We start from the raw sequence: 16222 nt of genomic DNA on the forward strand, positions 1-16222 counted from the left end.
ACATAGCTGGGAATTAGCTGGAATTCTTCTCCCAGAACCATGAAAAGTGTTTCCCACCATTTAAAAAAAAAAAAAAAGAAAGAAAGAAAGGCAGCTTCTAACCATGAAGCTAATGACAACCAGACGGCATGAGCGATTTTAAAGATCAGACAGTTGCTTGTGTAGAAACACTGTACAAATACTCCAACACTGCAGCCCAAAAAAGACCATCGCCACGGCGCAGGGGAAAGTGTGAAATGTGCGGATGAGCCCAGGCTCCAGCACCACCGCCCGTCTGCTCCCAGGCGCAGGGCGGCACCTGTTGGGGCCGGCGGCGAGTTCCGATGACCAGTGGAAGAAACAATATTGGAGTGATGACAGCCCCCCTTGGGCCCTGGTCCCCACCCTCCAGCCTATATTTAGTCTGCTCTTTATGGAAAATCTCCCGACCTCAAACACAGACAAGCTATTAGGCTGGTTATTCAAAGGGTCCATTAACAACCTCTTCTGGCGGGGATGGGGTTTGCCCTGAGTCCGATTTCCCCTCTTCCCCCCTCCCCCCACCAACCCCCCCCAAGCCTACAGACCTAACCAAGACCCCTTTTGGCCCTGGCCAGTTTTGAATGAGGAATGCAGGGAGGTGGGGGGACTGGACCCGAACTACAGGGCCAGCCCTGCCCCTGGACGGGTCATCGGTGTGTCTTGAGAAAGTCACCCCACACAGAGCCCTGTGTGCAGGCAGGCTCCCCACACATAAAACGGGCGCCACAGATCCGGGGCCCTTCGGTGCTCCCGGAAGGCTGGGCTCACAGAGCACACAGGCTCCGCACTCATGCCCGTACGAAAATAACAGATGCTGCAGAGATTAGAGACAGACATCTGTAGACTGCATTTCGCTCCTCGGAGAAAGGTACTTAACAAAGGGAAGGAATTATGTAGCTAAGCACCGGATCAGAACCCCGAACCCTGGATTTTAAAAATAACTAAGCCTGATCCGCTCTGCCAAACTCAATCACTTAAGAGAAAGACTCCCAGGATCTGGTGCGCTCGGAAGGGGCGGGGGTGGGGACAGGGGTTTGTTTGAATGTTAGGAAATGCAAGACAAGACCAAATCAGTAGTTAAAACAAGCCAGAGCCAGACTGACACACTGTAAACACCTGCAGGGGACACAGGAAAAAAGAAGGATGCAAAATAAGGGATTTGGGTCTTAACGAAATATAAGCTTGGTTTGGACGAAAAAGCAGAGGTGGGAGGAACAGGGCCGCAGGTTTTGTTTTGCAGGTTCCCGCAGCTGCTGCCACTGCTTCTCCTCCTGACTCACTTCCTTCAGGCCCCCCACCCCCAGCAGCCCTATTCCCATGCTAGTAACACATCACTCCCCCTTTTCACAGAAATGCTCCTTCGGTTCTGAAACACCAGCAACAAAACGCATGGTCTGCTTTGCAAGTGAATTCTGAACAACCCCTGTGGGTGAAGGCAGGAGAGGACACTACACATCCATAATCTCTGAAAACCAGACGGAAAAGCCACGGACCCACAGGCCGGGACTTAGAAGGAAATGGGACAGAGCTGGTCCCCTACCGGATTCCCCTGACAATGTCCATCCCCTCCTGGGGCGCTCAGCATTGTGGAAGAAGAGGGGACACAGACTAGAAGCCCCTGGGACCTGGGTTGAAATCCCTCTTCCACTCATCCAAGCTGTGTGAGCCCTGGGCTAGGGCCTCCCATGTACCCTGCAGGGAGGGGGAGAGGAAGGCCGCCTGGGAGTGAGTGCTGGAGAGCTGGCCCAGAGACGCCTGGTCGGTTCCCTGGGACTCCTATCACCACAGCAAAGCCTCTCCAAGAGCGTGCGTCCGGGGCCAGCAGCACCAGCATCCTCAGGGATATTTTTAGCACAGCACATTCTCGGCCACTCTGGACCTACAGACTAGAAACTCGGGAGGGGGCAGCAATCTGTTTCCCCAAAGACCTCCGTGTGATCTGACTGCACGCTCAACTTCGAGATGCCTGACTCTCAGTATTTCACTGAAGATAACCACATTAGGTCGGTCGCCTGGTCCAGTGGTCGGCAAACGCATTAGTCAACAGAGCCAAATATCAACAGTACGATGATTGAAATTTCTTTTGAGAGCCAAATTTTTTAAACTTAAACTTCTTCTAATGCCACTTCTTCAAAATACTCTCCCAGGCCTTGGTATTTTGTAGAAGAGCCACACTCAAGGGGTCAAAGAGCAGCATTTGTCTTGAGAGCCGCAGTTTGCCAACCACGGGCCTGGCCTGGCCCTCACTTGCCCATAAGGACGAAACTGGTCCTACGTCTAAAACTCACACCAACATAAAGGGACACGAACCTTTTGCACAAGTGCCAGGACTCAGCCAGCAGATCTAACCCTTCGTACACTAAGTCTCCTTTTCACCCAAGCTACCCACCAGATCCCAAAGGTGCGCAGCCCTAACATCTGTGTCCAAGATGTTTCAAATGCCCTCACTCGGGCCACTGGACAAACACTGTTTACACCAACAATGAGGAGCAGAAGGACCCAAACTCCAGAGAAAAATGATAGCTCCTCAGGCAAGTCACCCAGTCAACCAACAATTCGTAAGCAGCTTCCAGGGGCAAAACACAACACAGTGAATCACTGAGGAGATAAAAATTGAACACAGCCCCGACTGCTTAGGCTCAGTGGATAGAGTGTCAGCCTGTGGACTGAAAGGTCCCAGGTTCGATTCCGGTCAAGGGCATGTACCTTGGTTGCAGGCACATCCCCAGGAGGAGGTGTGCAGGAGGCAGCTGACAGATGTTTCTCTCTCATCGATGTTTCTACCTCTCTGTCCCTCTCCCTTCCTCTCTGTAAAAAAATTAGTAAAATATAAAAAAATAAATAATAAATTCTGAAAAATGAACACAACTGACTTTTGCCCGCAAAGGGCTCCCAGTCCCTCAGGCTGGAGCAGTGTGAGGACATAAGCCAACGGGAGCTGGCGGGCCGGGCCTTCGTTGTGACAGGAGAGGGGGAACGGAAGCTGACATCACGCTGGAGAGGACACCTGGCTGTGAAGGGTTTGGTCACTGGCCAGAGGCATGCGATTTAAGCCAAGGGAGAATTAGTGTTAAGGAGAAAACTGTGACATGTTTGTCAACAATTAAAAGGCCCAAACCTGCGCCATTTGATTAAACTTGAGAAATTACAAATACACTCGATAGTGGCCAAGAACAAATTATGCTCATCGGTGGCGGGAAGATGTTTGCTCCCTGATACACACACCTGCTACAAACGCGTTAAATACATCTCTGTAGGAGAACAAACTCTATAGGAGAACCAACTCTTCATCAAGGGTTGCCGTGGTAGCAACTTTGCAGAGAGCATGATACTGCTGGTTATTTGCAACATTCTCAAATCCTCTCCAACACAGGACACTCGCCTGGGTGGCCTGCACACAGGACTTCTGGGAGCTGTGAGAAGCCCGGAGCTCCATTTCTATCTCACACGGAGCGGAAGAGCCAGCGCTGCCCAGTCCATCTCTCAGGCATGTCTGCTACACTGTCTGGGCCTCAGAGGTGCCAAATGGCCCAGGATGAAATGACATCATGCAGGTTACGCACTTAGCATTCTGCTAAGCACAGATGCTGAACAAAGGAGCTGTTTCATGGGATTAGGGGGGCCCCTGCCCCATCTTCCCCCGCCCAGCCCTGAAATCCCCGTGTGCAAGTGCCCTTACCAGGCGTCCAGGCAGAGCTCTCCCACCAAGGACCGGGCCATCGTGACCTCTCTGGCCCCCTCCAAGGAAGCCACGCAAAGCTATAGCGGGGCCAGGGGGAGGCTTGGTTCCTGCTGATCTGCCGCCTGGAAAGCTGGTTGGGGGTCCGAGCAGGGTCCCAGCTGAATGAGCTGGCCAGGTTATCAGGCATCGAGGTTCTGCTGCCGGCAAGCTGAATTACAATGTGCCATTGCACACAGAGACTGTATCCCGAAAAGAACAAGCTTTCTTTAACACGAAAGGCAGTTGATTCATTTACCTCAACCCCATCAATCCCAGTTGGGCTTTTTAAAGAAGAACCAGAGGGGAGACCTCGCCAAGCTGCTCTCACTGGAGGCAGGCCATTCCCGGGCGCTTTTCTGGGCACGGAGAGCGCCCAAGCTGCAGGGTTAACATTTCACAGCATGCCACACCCTGTGGGACACCCCAGAAATCTGATCAGATCAATCTGAAAACCATCAGCAATGCTCCTCTGACTCCAGAGAACTGGGTGCGGGGAGGGAGATACAGATCTCTCAAAGTCTGAAATAAAGATATGAAAAAAAAACCAACCGTTTAGGGGCAGGGGGCAAGGTAATGTTTTAAAACAAGATAGGTAAAAAATCCCATTCCCCATGCCTGCACACAGAGTCACAGACCCACTTGTATCTGGGAATCCTGGTGAGCTCTTGCAACTACCATATACACAATTCAGTCCTTCTGATTAGAGATTTTCCAATCCAGGCCAACTAGACTCACTTTGAAATGAGCTTTTAGCCAAAATACCCTTCCCTTCGACAGGGCCACTCCCCATCCCAACACCAAAAATTCCCGAGGCTGCCAGAGAAAGAGAAATTTCAAAGAAATCGTGGCACAGCCAAATGCTAGAACAGCATGCCAACGTGCGAAATCACATGCTCAAAACTTTTCTTAACACTGAAGCGTACTCACAGTATGCTAACCAGGAAACTTGGTAAGTGTGACTCCAGTGTTGCGTAAGTGCACACAGGCAGGACAGGCAGTTGTCTCCCTTGGGTGGGACAAGCTACTGTTCAACTATGTGCTGTGATACACTTATACAGTCCTGACCGGGAAAGATGTACGCTTTGCCGCTGGAGCATCCTGCAAGGCTCGCAGGCAGAGGCAGACCTGCCTAAGTGTCTCAAGTTCCCAGTGATGCTCGGTCCGGTGCACGTAAGTGCCCCCACACAGGGCTCCTCCAAAGGCATCTGCAGTCTCCGGACCCACAGCACCGCTCTCAGACTCTGTGCAAGTGGGCCACCCGCACCCTACACCACTGCACAACACTGCTGTGCTCAGTTCTCTTCTCATACCAAAAAAAAGGTTGCCCTGCCACAATTGAGTACACTTCTCAATTTCTAGAACATCAAGGATACAGACATAAATCACAGCCATAATCTAACAACTGGCAGAGGGTGGGAGAACACTTCATTACAACACAGGAACTCACATTTCCTTAGAAGGGGCCGTGTGAGGTGCTTTGGGAGGCTGCTGATCCAGGCTCTCTGTTCAGATGGCCCTTTGGTTCACCCCACACTTTGAATGACCCCATTCAAACGTTCAGGGGGTCACTCTATCTCCCTGAACCTCCACCTTCTACAAAGTGACAAAAACAAAGCTTGCCCAACTTTCTCCCGGATACCCTGAGATCACGCGTACAGAGGATTTTCGATAAAGTTCTATACAAATGAAGGTGATATTGCTGATAATAATGAAAAGCATATCTGAATGATTCTGAAGCCTCAGTAAATGAACAACAGCTCTGACACAATACAGACATTCCTTTTCTGACAGAAAAATAACACCACCATCAGAGCCCCAAGCAGGACCCGCTCACTGATTCCGAGTCTCATTAAAAATGACAAGGATTCAGCCAAGAAGGAAATGCAAGTCTCACAATATAAAGGCAGGCAATTAAGCTACCAAAACCTATCATCCAGGAACCACACGGTGTTTTCTCAAAAAAAGAAAAACAAAACCACATCCTCTTTCTAGAAAGCCCAATCAATAGCTTTGCTGGAAGTGCCTGAGACCCCCTCCCCCCCTCCTCCCTGGAGTTGGGCTTCAAGAATGGTGAAGGAGAATGAGATGCCATGAATCACCCTAGGCTGGAGGGCTCTGCACAGCCAGGAGGTGCTGGCAGCCAGGTGCGCTCAAGACTTGGCACTGACTTTCAAAGTGTTTCATCAGACTCTGGTGGATGCCCGAGAGAGCTGCAGGGAGACGGCGACACAGGCCCACAGACACACAGGCACAGTGCCCCCTCACTGGACAGCAACAGAACAGAGCTCGGGCTCCAGAGGAGCACAACTGCCCCACCGCCTGACCATCAGCATCCTGGGCAGGTCCCAAAGCCACCCGCAGCCCCTGCCTCTCGAGGAATCTGGAAGCATCTCAAATTGCCGAGAGAGTGGCCAGGGGCACTGAGAGCCAGGCCCCACAGAAGGCTGGAACACTGCTCAGATCCTTTAGGGCAGTGGTTCTCCGCCTTCCTAATGCTGCGACCCTTTAATACAGTTCCTCATGTTTTGGTGGCCCCCAACCATGAAATTATTTTCGTTGCTACTTCATAACTATAATTTTGCTTCTGTTATGCAATCATAATGTAAATATCTGTGTTTTCTGATGGTCTTAGGCGCTACAGCAGCGGTTGGTCCTCAACCTGTGGGTCTTGTTGACCCACCTAGCAGGGTCACCTAAGACCATTCATTAACAGTAGCAAAATTACAGTTATGAAGTAGCAATGAAAATAATGTCATGGTTGGGACTGAACCACAACATGAGGAACTGTATTAAAGGGTCATGGCATTAGAAATGTTGAGAACCACTGCTCTAGGGGAATTAGCAAGCCCTCTAAGGATGTGCCCGGCCAATCGGCAGCCTGGCCCAGCCACTGTTCAAGTCCCCAGGGCTGCCAAATACCAAGAGGATCAGCACCACAATAATTCACCTTCTCCACCTAAGTGGCCAAGCGTCAAAGCAAGACAACCTGGCACTAGTGGTGCAGACTGCATGGTGCCAAAGCAAAGCCCTCCTATGGCCCATGCCCGCTCCCTTGAAGATGGAGAGGAGGTGGTGGGTGACAGCCGGCAGCCAGGCTCTCAGACACATTCCTGCAGGGCCTCCCTCAACAGCGTCCCTACTGGCCTCCCATCAGGACAGTGCTGTATTGTGGACAGTGGCCCGCAGGGATGGCAGGGAAAAGGCTGCTGGCTGATAGACCGTGGCTGAGACAGAACCCCACATTCCACATTTACATCCCAACTGGTCTCCGGAGCGAATCCTGGCAGGACCAAATGAATAAGAGAGACAATCTAGAAGCCAAGTAGCAGAGTAATAAGAGCCACCAGTCATCCAAAGAGAACACCAGTCATCCAAAAGGCCCCGTTGCCTCCCCGTTCCCTGCAGGGTCACAGCCTTCCCTGACTTGCAGTAAGGGGGGCTGGCTCTCAGGAATGTGACCGTGAGACCCTGAGGCTCTGAGGAAGCCCTTATCCTCCTGGTAAGGACATCTTCTCATTCGGCCCAGGACTTTGACAGAAGACACTCTTTGGAGGCACAGGGACAGGTGGACGGGACACAACACTGCCTTGCAACGGAGCTGACTCTGCAAGAGCTCCGCTCATCAACCGCCACGGTGCCCCCTGAAAGAAGCAAAGGCACGATGGCAGAACCTCACGCCCCACGGCAGCACTTCTCAGAACACATCGTCAACGTCCAGCAGGACGCTGGGCCCTGAACCGGTAACCTGTCACAGTCCCGATGGCGCCAATCCCTCCAGCTACCCCTAGGCATCAGCTGGGCCGGTCGGGTCACTCGGGCGACCCAGGAGTACACAACCACGTCCAGCCACTTCCTCACAGGAGAGGCTCTACGATCCATCCTCCCTGGCAGATCTCGGCCCTCGGCCTCGCCTGGGCTCTCGCCCGCCCGGCCTGCAGGGTGAGAGGCACTGCAGTGCTCACTCGGCCCGACAGCCGCGTGCCAAGGGCCGGCGCGTGTGTACATAGACTGGAGCACACACACACTCACACATGCGTGCACGCCGCGCCGCCGGAGGAGCCCGCTCCCCCGCGCTTTCCAGAAGCCCCGCGACAGCCAGCCCTCCTCACCTTCGATAGCGATGACATGCTCCCGGATCTGGTTCTGCAGCACCGGCTCCTCCACGCGCTCCAGCAGCTCATAGATGGAGTAAATGTTGGGATGGACCGACTCGAAGCGCTGGATCTCGGCCCGGATGGCAGCCGAGTTGGCCAGCTGCTGCTGGTAGTTCATGGTGCAGGCGCCCCGCCCGGAGCCGCGCGCCCCCCGCCGCCGCCGCCCCGCGCCCCGGGGCCCGCGGGCCGCCGAGCCCGGGGCGCCGCAGCCCCCGGGGAGCCGGGCCCGCCGGCGGCGGGCGGAGGAGGCGCGAGAAGAAAGGAGCGGGCGGAGCGGGCGGAGCAGGCGCGGGGCCGGCCCGCGGACTCAGTTCATGGCCGGGGCGTGCGGCCGGCGAGCGAGCGGGCGAGCGGGCCACGGCGCCCAAGTCAGCGGGCCCCCATGGAGCGCTCCGCGGCGGGCGCGGCCGGCCCGGAGGAGGCTCGCTCCGGCGCCTTCCTGTGCCGCAGCCGCTTCCACCTCTAGACACTGCCCCGCCGAGCAGCCATTAAAGCCAGGCAGCCGCCGCGCTCCGAGTGCCGCGGCCGAGGGCCGGCCCCCGGGCAGCGGCCCCGCCGAGGGGAGCGCGGCGCGGCGGCGTGGGTCCGCGCGCTGTGTGCTGCGCCCCCCGGCGTGCCGGAGCCCCCGCGCCCGCCGAGCCCTCTGTGCGCCGCTCGCCGAGTCGGGACCGAGCCGCAAGCGCCGTACCAGCCGCGAAGCCAGCTCCCAGTGCCGCCAGCCGCCTGCCCGGCCGGCCCCCTCCCTGGCACGCAGCGCTCCAGCCCACGTCGGCCCCGCCTCCGCCCCGCCCGCCAGCGCGCTCGCCGCCCTCGGGCCGCCGCTGCCGCAGCCACTGCGTCCTCAGGCGGCGCTTCCCAGCGCGCCGGATCCCGGGGAATTGCGCCAGGCCCCGCCCCGCGCCCGCCGGCCCCTGGGCTTCCTGGGACTTGTAGTCCTCGCCGCGTCGGCGCCCCGCAGGGACCACGGAGAGGGGGCGGGAGGCCATCGAAGTCTGGGGCGCAGCTGGGAACAGGGGATGGGGGCGCTGGACCTTTCAGCCCGCCGACCTCCGGCGCGGCCCAACTCCCGCCCAGCTCTCTCTGCGGGCCCCGACCTGCCCCAGGTGCCCCGCGCCCCAGGACTGGGGAGTCACTGCGCGACCCCGCCCCCGGCTTTTTTTGTTTGTTTGTTTCCAAGCGGCAGTTGCAAGGAGTCTCTGCGACTGGCCACTACGCCAGTGTATCCCAATGGCAGTTTGTTGTCCTGGCCCCCCACCCTTTTTTTTTTTTTTTTTTTTTAAATTTTAACTTTGTCCTTTCCCGAAAGTGACGTGCGTGCTCCCTCGGGGTCCTGGGTGTTCACACGCCAGGAGTGAACCCAAGTTTAGACAAGGATGAGAGCTAGGTGCCATGAAATGCTACGGAGGCTTCGTAGGCATCCTTAAAAAAAAAAAAAAAAAAAAAAAATATATATATATATATATATATATATATATATATATATATATATATATGACACAGATCTGTAGCTGCAGCCTCTTCAGCGCTGCCTTCTGCTCCGAGTGGTCCCCACCCCGTTCCCGGCATAGCTCAGCCCCCGGGGCCCCGCAGAGCTGGACCACACTGCAGCAGCTGCCCCAGCTCGGAGGGCTCGCCCACGGGTTTGAGGCAAATGAGCCCAGACCCGCCTCCACCCCTCTTTGGAAAGGGAAGTCAGCAGCTCTGGCATCCCCATTAAAGCCAGCTCAGGCTTCCCCTGGTCCACGTGCAGCCTGAGTTAGGCACCCGGTTACCCCTCCTCCTTGGGTTAACAGTCTCTGGGCTCATAATTCCGCAGACAAATGTTAGAAACAACTTCAGCATGCTGGGCCTTTCTGCCCTCCTCCGCACTCCCAAATCCCATCAGGGCCCCTGACACATGAAGCCAAATTCATCCCTCCATTAAACAAAACTTCCCCTTCTCCGGCCCCTGGCATTCTCCCTTCTCCTTCCCATCCCTATGAATTTGACTACTCTAGGTACCTCCTGAGTGGGACTGGCTTTTTTTTCATTCACCATAACGTCCTCAAGGTTTATCCATATTGCAGCATGTATCAGACTTCCCTTCATTTTTAGGGCTGAGTTATAGATCACATTTTGTTTACCCATTCATCTGTTGATGGACATTTTGAACCTGGGTGTGCAAATATCTCCTGGATGTTTGCTGCCCAGGGGTGGGGCTGCTGGACCAGGCAGGGCCTTTCAGTGGCAAGTCAGTGTGAAGCTCAGCTCCTCTGACCCGTCTGCTTCCAGGCCAGGGTCATAGCGCCCAAGATTTGTGCTGGAGCACAGTAATTAGAAGTCTGCAGCCTCAGAGAGGGTCACAGAATTGACACTATGAAAGGGATCCTGGCGTCCTTTCACGCACCACAGAGAAAACGGAGCCCCACAAGTGAAGTCGCTTTCCCGACTGGCAGTATTTGGTAGAAAGAGACCCTGGAACAGAACTGAGTCTGTGAAAGCTCCCAAGTCCTGGACCCACACAGGGTGGGGCTCAATATGGTCACAGACCTACCAGGTTGGGTTGGGTAGGGGGTGGGGGGTCAGGGAGCCCAGAGCAGGGGTGGTGGCCACCCCAGTGCAGAAATTCCACTGCTTAGTGGCCACAGCCCCACCCTTGCCTGATAGGAGCAGCCACACAGCAACTGTTGCTGTTATTGTTCATTTTTTTCCGAGTGAAGGTAAAAGGCAGAAATGCCTTATGCTCCTAGCAATCTCCTCAAGCCATCTTCCGCGTGCCATGGAGGCACTGGTCCACCTTCACATCAGCTTCCGGGGATGGGAAAACGCATTGGTAATCCACACACCACGTTTTATACAGACACACGCTACCATGATCATGTAAATCACTTCCTCTGTGTATCAAGTGCAAAATGCATGATAATACCGAGGGTATGAATCCTTCTCTCATAATAAAATGGAAGATTGATTTGCTTATACACATTCTGTACGCTGATGAAAATGCTGGTTTTATACACATAGCTCTGGCTGATGAACAAATTAGGCATTGAGAAATAAGATGCAAATGAGGCATTTACAGACACTTTTAAAATTATATAATTGTCTCCCACGTCATGTGAACACCAAGTAATGATTTTGAATGGATTGGTGGAGGCAGTAGGAAGGAGGGCTTCTGTAATGCTTACCCACTTTATTTTCTCTTATCATTTTGGCATGTATTTTTGAAAGCGTCTTTACGCTTGAGCTTTTTTTGTTTGTTTGTTTTATAGATGATCTGCTACAATATCTTTGGGGAAACTGTTGCTTTTGATGTTCCTTCTCAGTGTACCCAAAATGACAGCAACCCAAAACTGCTGTTCTGTTCTGTTCTGTTCTGTTCTTCAATTCTCGCTTGGTTTCCAAATATAGACTCAGTTTAAATATTTATCAAATCGCTGCCAAATACTTGGCCAGGCACCTTTTGACCTTATCTCATTTAACCTTGGGAACCTCGCTCAGCAGGTTTGGGAGGAGGTGATTCGCCTGAGGCTACTGCCAGAAGGGACACACCCAGAATTTAAAACCCAGTTTTCTGTTTCCCCAGTGTAAGCAGGCATGCCTTCCATCCTAACTTTAAATACACAATAGCATATTTCATCAGCGTGATCCCGGACACATTTCTCAGATATAGAGGACAAGCCCATCACAAAACATGTTCAAGTCCACGTGCGTGGTTATTGTGCTGCTTCCTGTGTAACCGAAGGGCACTTTTCCTGCCCGACCTTGCTCTTTTATTGACAACCAAAGCAGGGCTATGGTCTAAAACAGCTAATGAAAACCAAGGCAGTCTCTAGAAGTTCCTTAGAAATGAGTGCAATCCCCATTTCTTTTATATATATAAATATATATATAATTGATTTTTTTTACAGAGAGGAAGAGAGAGGGATAGAGTTAGAAACATCGATGAGAGAGAATCATGCATCAGCTGCCTGGCACATGCCCTTGACTGGAATCGAACCTGGGACCCTTCAGTCCGCAGACCGACGCTCTATCCACTGAGCCAAACCGGTTTCAGCCAATCCCCATTTCTTTTCCTGAAAAGGCATTGCTCTGGGGCTCCAAGGGTTGTGCCGCTCTCCGGCCCTGCCTTGTCACTCCCAGGGTAAAAGGGCCTCGGTGGGGTGAAGTGGATGCTCTAGTCTAGCCAATTCTTCTCCCCCAGACCTGGAGCAGAACATGAAGTGGTCCCCAACTCCTGGCAGCAACTCCGGCCTGGGCAGGTCACCCGTCTCCGCTTGCCAGCAGACTGGACCACGGCCTGGCTTGCTCTTGGCCAAGCCGCAATTCTGGAAGGGATGATCGGCCCAACCGGTCTTGTGCTTGTGACGCCAGCGCGCCAGACCTGCGCCCGGCACCTCCAGATGGCCCTTCTTCACGGATCAGATAACAGAGGCTCAAAGCTCGCCTGGAGTCACCCAAGGGTCAATGGCTGAGGTAGCCGTAGGACAAACTCTTCAGGCCTTGGTTTGCTCATCTGTAAAAATGAGCCACTAGAACGCCTACTGACACAGTGTTATGATTATGTTTCCAGATATTGACCCCCACCCGCAATCTTACTAGTCACATCAGTTACTAATTTAACTTACACACGTGCAATGACAATGTTTAATGCCCTTTTACATTTGTTCTCAAGCTCCATGTACATCTGAGTTTAGGTTAAAGATGCCCTCTGCAATCATTTTATTTATCAAGACATAGACATTCCTAGGCTATGTGAGGTTTAGCATAGTAATAGGGCCCATGACCGAGTCAACAAATGTTTACTGAGCACCTGCTCCATGCAAGGCAGTGTGCTAGAGGTTTGGGACTGCGGTTCAGGAAACAGGAAAGCCACTTCCTCCTCAGAGCCATCAGGGTGGGCGGAGGGTAAGTAAATACTTTCTCATCACTAATTAACTCATTTCAAGTGTGTGCTCCCGTGGACTTGAGCTAAGTTAACACTGTGCATCGGCTTCGGTGTCCTGGGCCCGAGGGTCTGGGCCAGATTTCCGTTTTCCTTTCCTTGCTGCTTCCTGGGTTTATTGCCCTGTGGCACCTGAACTTCCCTTTGACCTTGAGCTTCATGGGCAAGATGAGCTGAAGCTCCAGGAATAGGCTCAAGGAGCTGAAGCTGGTCAAGTGTTGGCAAATAGCAGGGCCATTTGTTTGCTTTGAAGAGAGGAAGTAAATATTTATAGAAGAATCGCTCCGAGGCTCTGTGGGAAGAGAAGGGAAGAGTTAAGAGGTCCCATGATAAGTAGACAGACCTAAAACCTAGAGGGAAAAATCAACATGACTAATGGGAACATCTCATTAAGTTTTAGTACATGAAGTAGTTTTAAAAAACTATATGGCTTCCCCCCCCTCCCCCCATGGGAAAAATCCATAAAATTTACATTAGCACAAAACTCTAGATACAGATTTTGGGAGGCGGGGGTATGGAAGATGCTGAGATTGGGGGGCAGGGATGAGGAAAGCAGCAAAGCTCACGGATTCTCCCACAGGTACAGGTGTGCAGATGGGGTGCTGCGAGTGGGTTCCTAGTCTTGCCATGCTTGTGGGAGCAGCCTTCTCGATAAGTTCTGGTCTCTGGGGCACCACGTGTCCTCTCAGGAAGAATCCCTATGGCTGCACAGGGCTGTCCAGCGCTGCCTGGCCAGGATGTACCGAAGGCCCTAAAGAGGACAGGTGTGGCCAGGGGCACCTTTGCAGGCACACTTCTCCCCCTTGCGTCAGAAGGATCAGCCCCTCTTTGTGTGGGGTGTTTTATCATGGTGATGGGATGGGCAATGTGGACCTACCTGGGTGGGTCTGGGGAAAGGGATGCCATGTGAACTAATGTGGGGAAGCTGGCTTCTTGGAGCTCAGCCTGAGCCCTTGCAATACCTGTTGCTGGAGATGTCAGGAGGCCAAAATGCTCTTAGAGATTCCCTAACTGAACACACCTGCCTTCCTTGGGACCACCCCAGGGTCCCAAGGAAGCTGGGAGGGTCCTCCTGGTGGTGGCATTAGTCAACCTAAGGCTGGAGGTGGGAGAACCTGAGAGGGGATTCTTGAGTGGCAGGTGAAGGACTAGAACGGAAGAGCCTTGCTCCCAGTTCGCTTCAGCTGAGCTCATACTCAGTGGCGGTCACCGATGACCCACAGAGCAGGTTGGGATGTTTCCAGGTCTCACTTTGGAAATCCAGCCTTGCCTAACCCTCTGTTCTGTTGACTTTCCCCAAAACTCCGTTAAATGTGCACAGCTCATGTTTGCTTCCCACACACCACGCAGGCTTTTCTCTAGAGAAGTGGCTGGTGTGGTCCTTGGGCTCTGATGGTCCGGGAGCTTCCCTACTGGGCAAGGCTGCTGCTATGGACCGAGATGTGTCCCCTCGAGTTCTTATGTTGAAGCCCTAACCCCCAGAGGCAGTTGAGGTTAAATTCGGTCATCAGGATGGGGTCCTAATCTGATAGGATCGGGGTCCTTATAAGAAGAGGGTGATCTCTCTCTCTTTCCCTCTCCCACTCTCTCTCTTTTTCTCTCTCCTCCCTGTGCCATGTGAGAACATAATGAGAAGATGACCATCTCTGAGCCAGGAAGAGAGCTCTCATCATAACCCAACTATGCTAATCAATACTCTGATCTTGGAAGCCCAGCCTCTAGAACTGGGAGAGATACGTTTCTGTGTTTCAGCCACCCAGTCCATGACCCTTGGGTTTCGCAGCCAAGCTGAGACCGCTACTGTCTGTCCCACGTTGTGGCTTCCTCCTCGTCAGATTCATTTCTCTCAGCCACTCACAGGCACGGAATGCTATTACAACCCGCCAGAAAGCGAGGTGGCAACCTGTTCCAAAATGTTCATATCTTTGGTCCGGTGATTTCCATCTTGTGTACTTTTAGGGAGTAATTTTATAGGAGGACAAACCGTATACATTGAAGACACTCCTTGGAGTGATTATTTTCAGGTCCTAAGTCAGAAGTATCGGACAATGTGAAGCCAGCCAACAGCAGGGACAGTGGTCAACGCTGCAAACCTGAGGCATCACAACGACACATTACAAGCATGCAGAGAGGTGGAAAATACATTTTCTATCATAAACCTGAGGCATTATAACTACATGTTACAAGCACGCAGAGATGTGGAAAACACATTTCCTATCATATGGTTTAAAAAGGCAAAATGCTACATTTTAGTATGTTTTCATTCAAAATGAGAAAAGCATACATCTCTATGTGAAGGAAGTCAGGAAGAAAATATGCCCAAATAAAAGGAGTTCACTTAGGGTGGTGGGATGTTAGGGAATTTGAAAAATGTGAACATTTTCCCTTCTCCTTGACGTTCCATTGTTTCCACGGAGAACAAAACAAGGTTTGTACTTGTCAGCTTATGTCCTCGCCAGCACCAGCCTGTAGCCACCCGGGCCGAGTGTCCGCAGGAGGCCTTCCACCCTGTGGTCCCAGGGCCTGGACTTTAAAACAGAAGAGCACGCGCACTTTTCACGCCCAGCAGGTGACAGCCCCTCAGCCCGGCAGTCTGCTCTGCAGCTTCCCATAAGCCTCCTCCGAGCTCACCGCTGGTTAATAGAAAAACCTCCGTGAAGCCCCAAGACCAGCTTCCGTTTTCCGCGGCTTCCCACCAGCCGGCTGCTCTCTCCCCGGGTGTCACATGATTTGCCCTTGATGACAACATTCCCTGGAACCAGATCCTTCTGTGAGTCAGAGCTGGAGCCCCTCGCCAAGTATCTGGTGGCTGGAGTTAGGTGACACCTGGCCTGGCGTTTTGACATTGAGACATGGGGAACCGGGCGCTCTGGCGTCCCCTGGCCTCTTTCAGTGTGTGCCCGGCAGGTTCACCTCATAGCCTCTGAGCTCATCCTGGTCCCTCTGTCTGCCTCACGTGGGCACATACTGTGCTTTGGAATTAAAGTTAGGTAAGAAGTGATGGCTATTTTTCCTTTACCTAGCACTTTTACCAACGTTTGATACTATTTCCTTTCTAATATAAACAAATGAATGCATGTATGGAAAAAAAAACAAGCACAAAAAGGTCTAAAGAGAAAAATAAACAAGGCCCGCTCACCAGTTCCACTTATTGGGAGGAATTACTAACAGGTGTGTGTACCCTGTGTCTATGCATATTTGCATAGAGGTGGCAGGATCTCTACATCTCAAAACAAACCCAAGTTAGGATCATACAGTGCACTGTTCTAGCTTAACATTTTTCACTTAATTACATATCTTCGGGATCTTTACTTATCCCACATATGTTTTTTCTTTTTAATTGTTTTTTTACAGAGAAGAAGGGAGAGGGATAGAGAGTTAGAAACACCGATGAGAGAGAAAAAA

General features: G+C 52.6%; 1 protein-coding gene across 5 annotated transcripts in view; it reads right to left on the reverse strand.

Moving 5' to 3' along the window:
* The window catches only part of AGAP1 (ArfGAP with GTPase domain, ankyrin repeat and PH domain 1), a 392780-nt gene extending 384657 nt beyond the window's left edge, over nucleotides 1-8123 (reverse strand). For all 5 annotated transcript variants that reach the window (XM_084892387.1, XM_084892386.1, XM_084892385.1 and 2 more), the window contains exon 1: nucleotides 7852-8123. In XM_084892387.1, the coding sequence (XP_084748513.1) occupies nucleotides 7852-8014 (163 nt within the window). In that variant the 5' untranslated portion in view covers nucleotides 8015-8123. The remainder of the gene's footprint in view (nucleotides 1-7851) is intronic.
* Between the last annotated feature and the right edge of the window lie 8099 nt (nucleotides 8124-16222).

The sequence above is a fragment of the Pipistrellus hanaki genome (assembly GCF_964339955.1).
Source record: "Pipistrellus hanaki genome assembly, chromosome: 8".
NCBI lineage: Eukaryota > Metazoa > Chordata > Mammalia > Chiroptera > Vespertilionidae > Pipistrellus > Pipistrellus hanaki.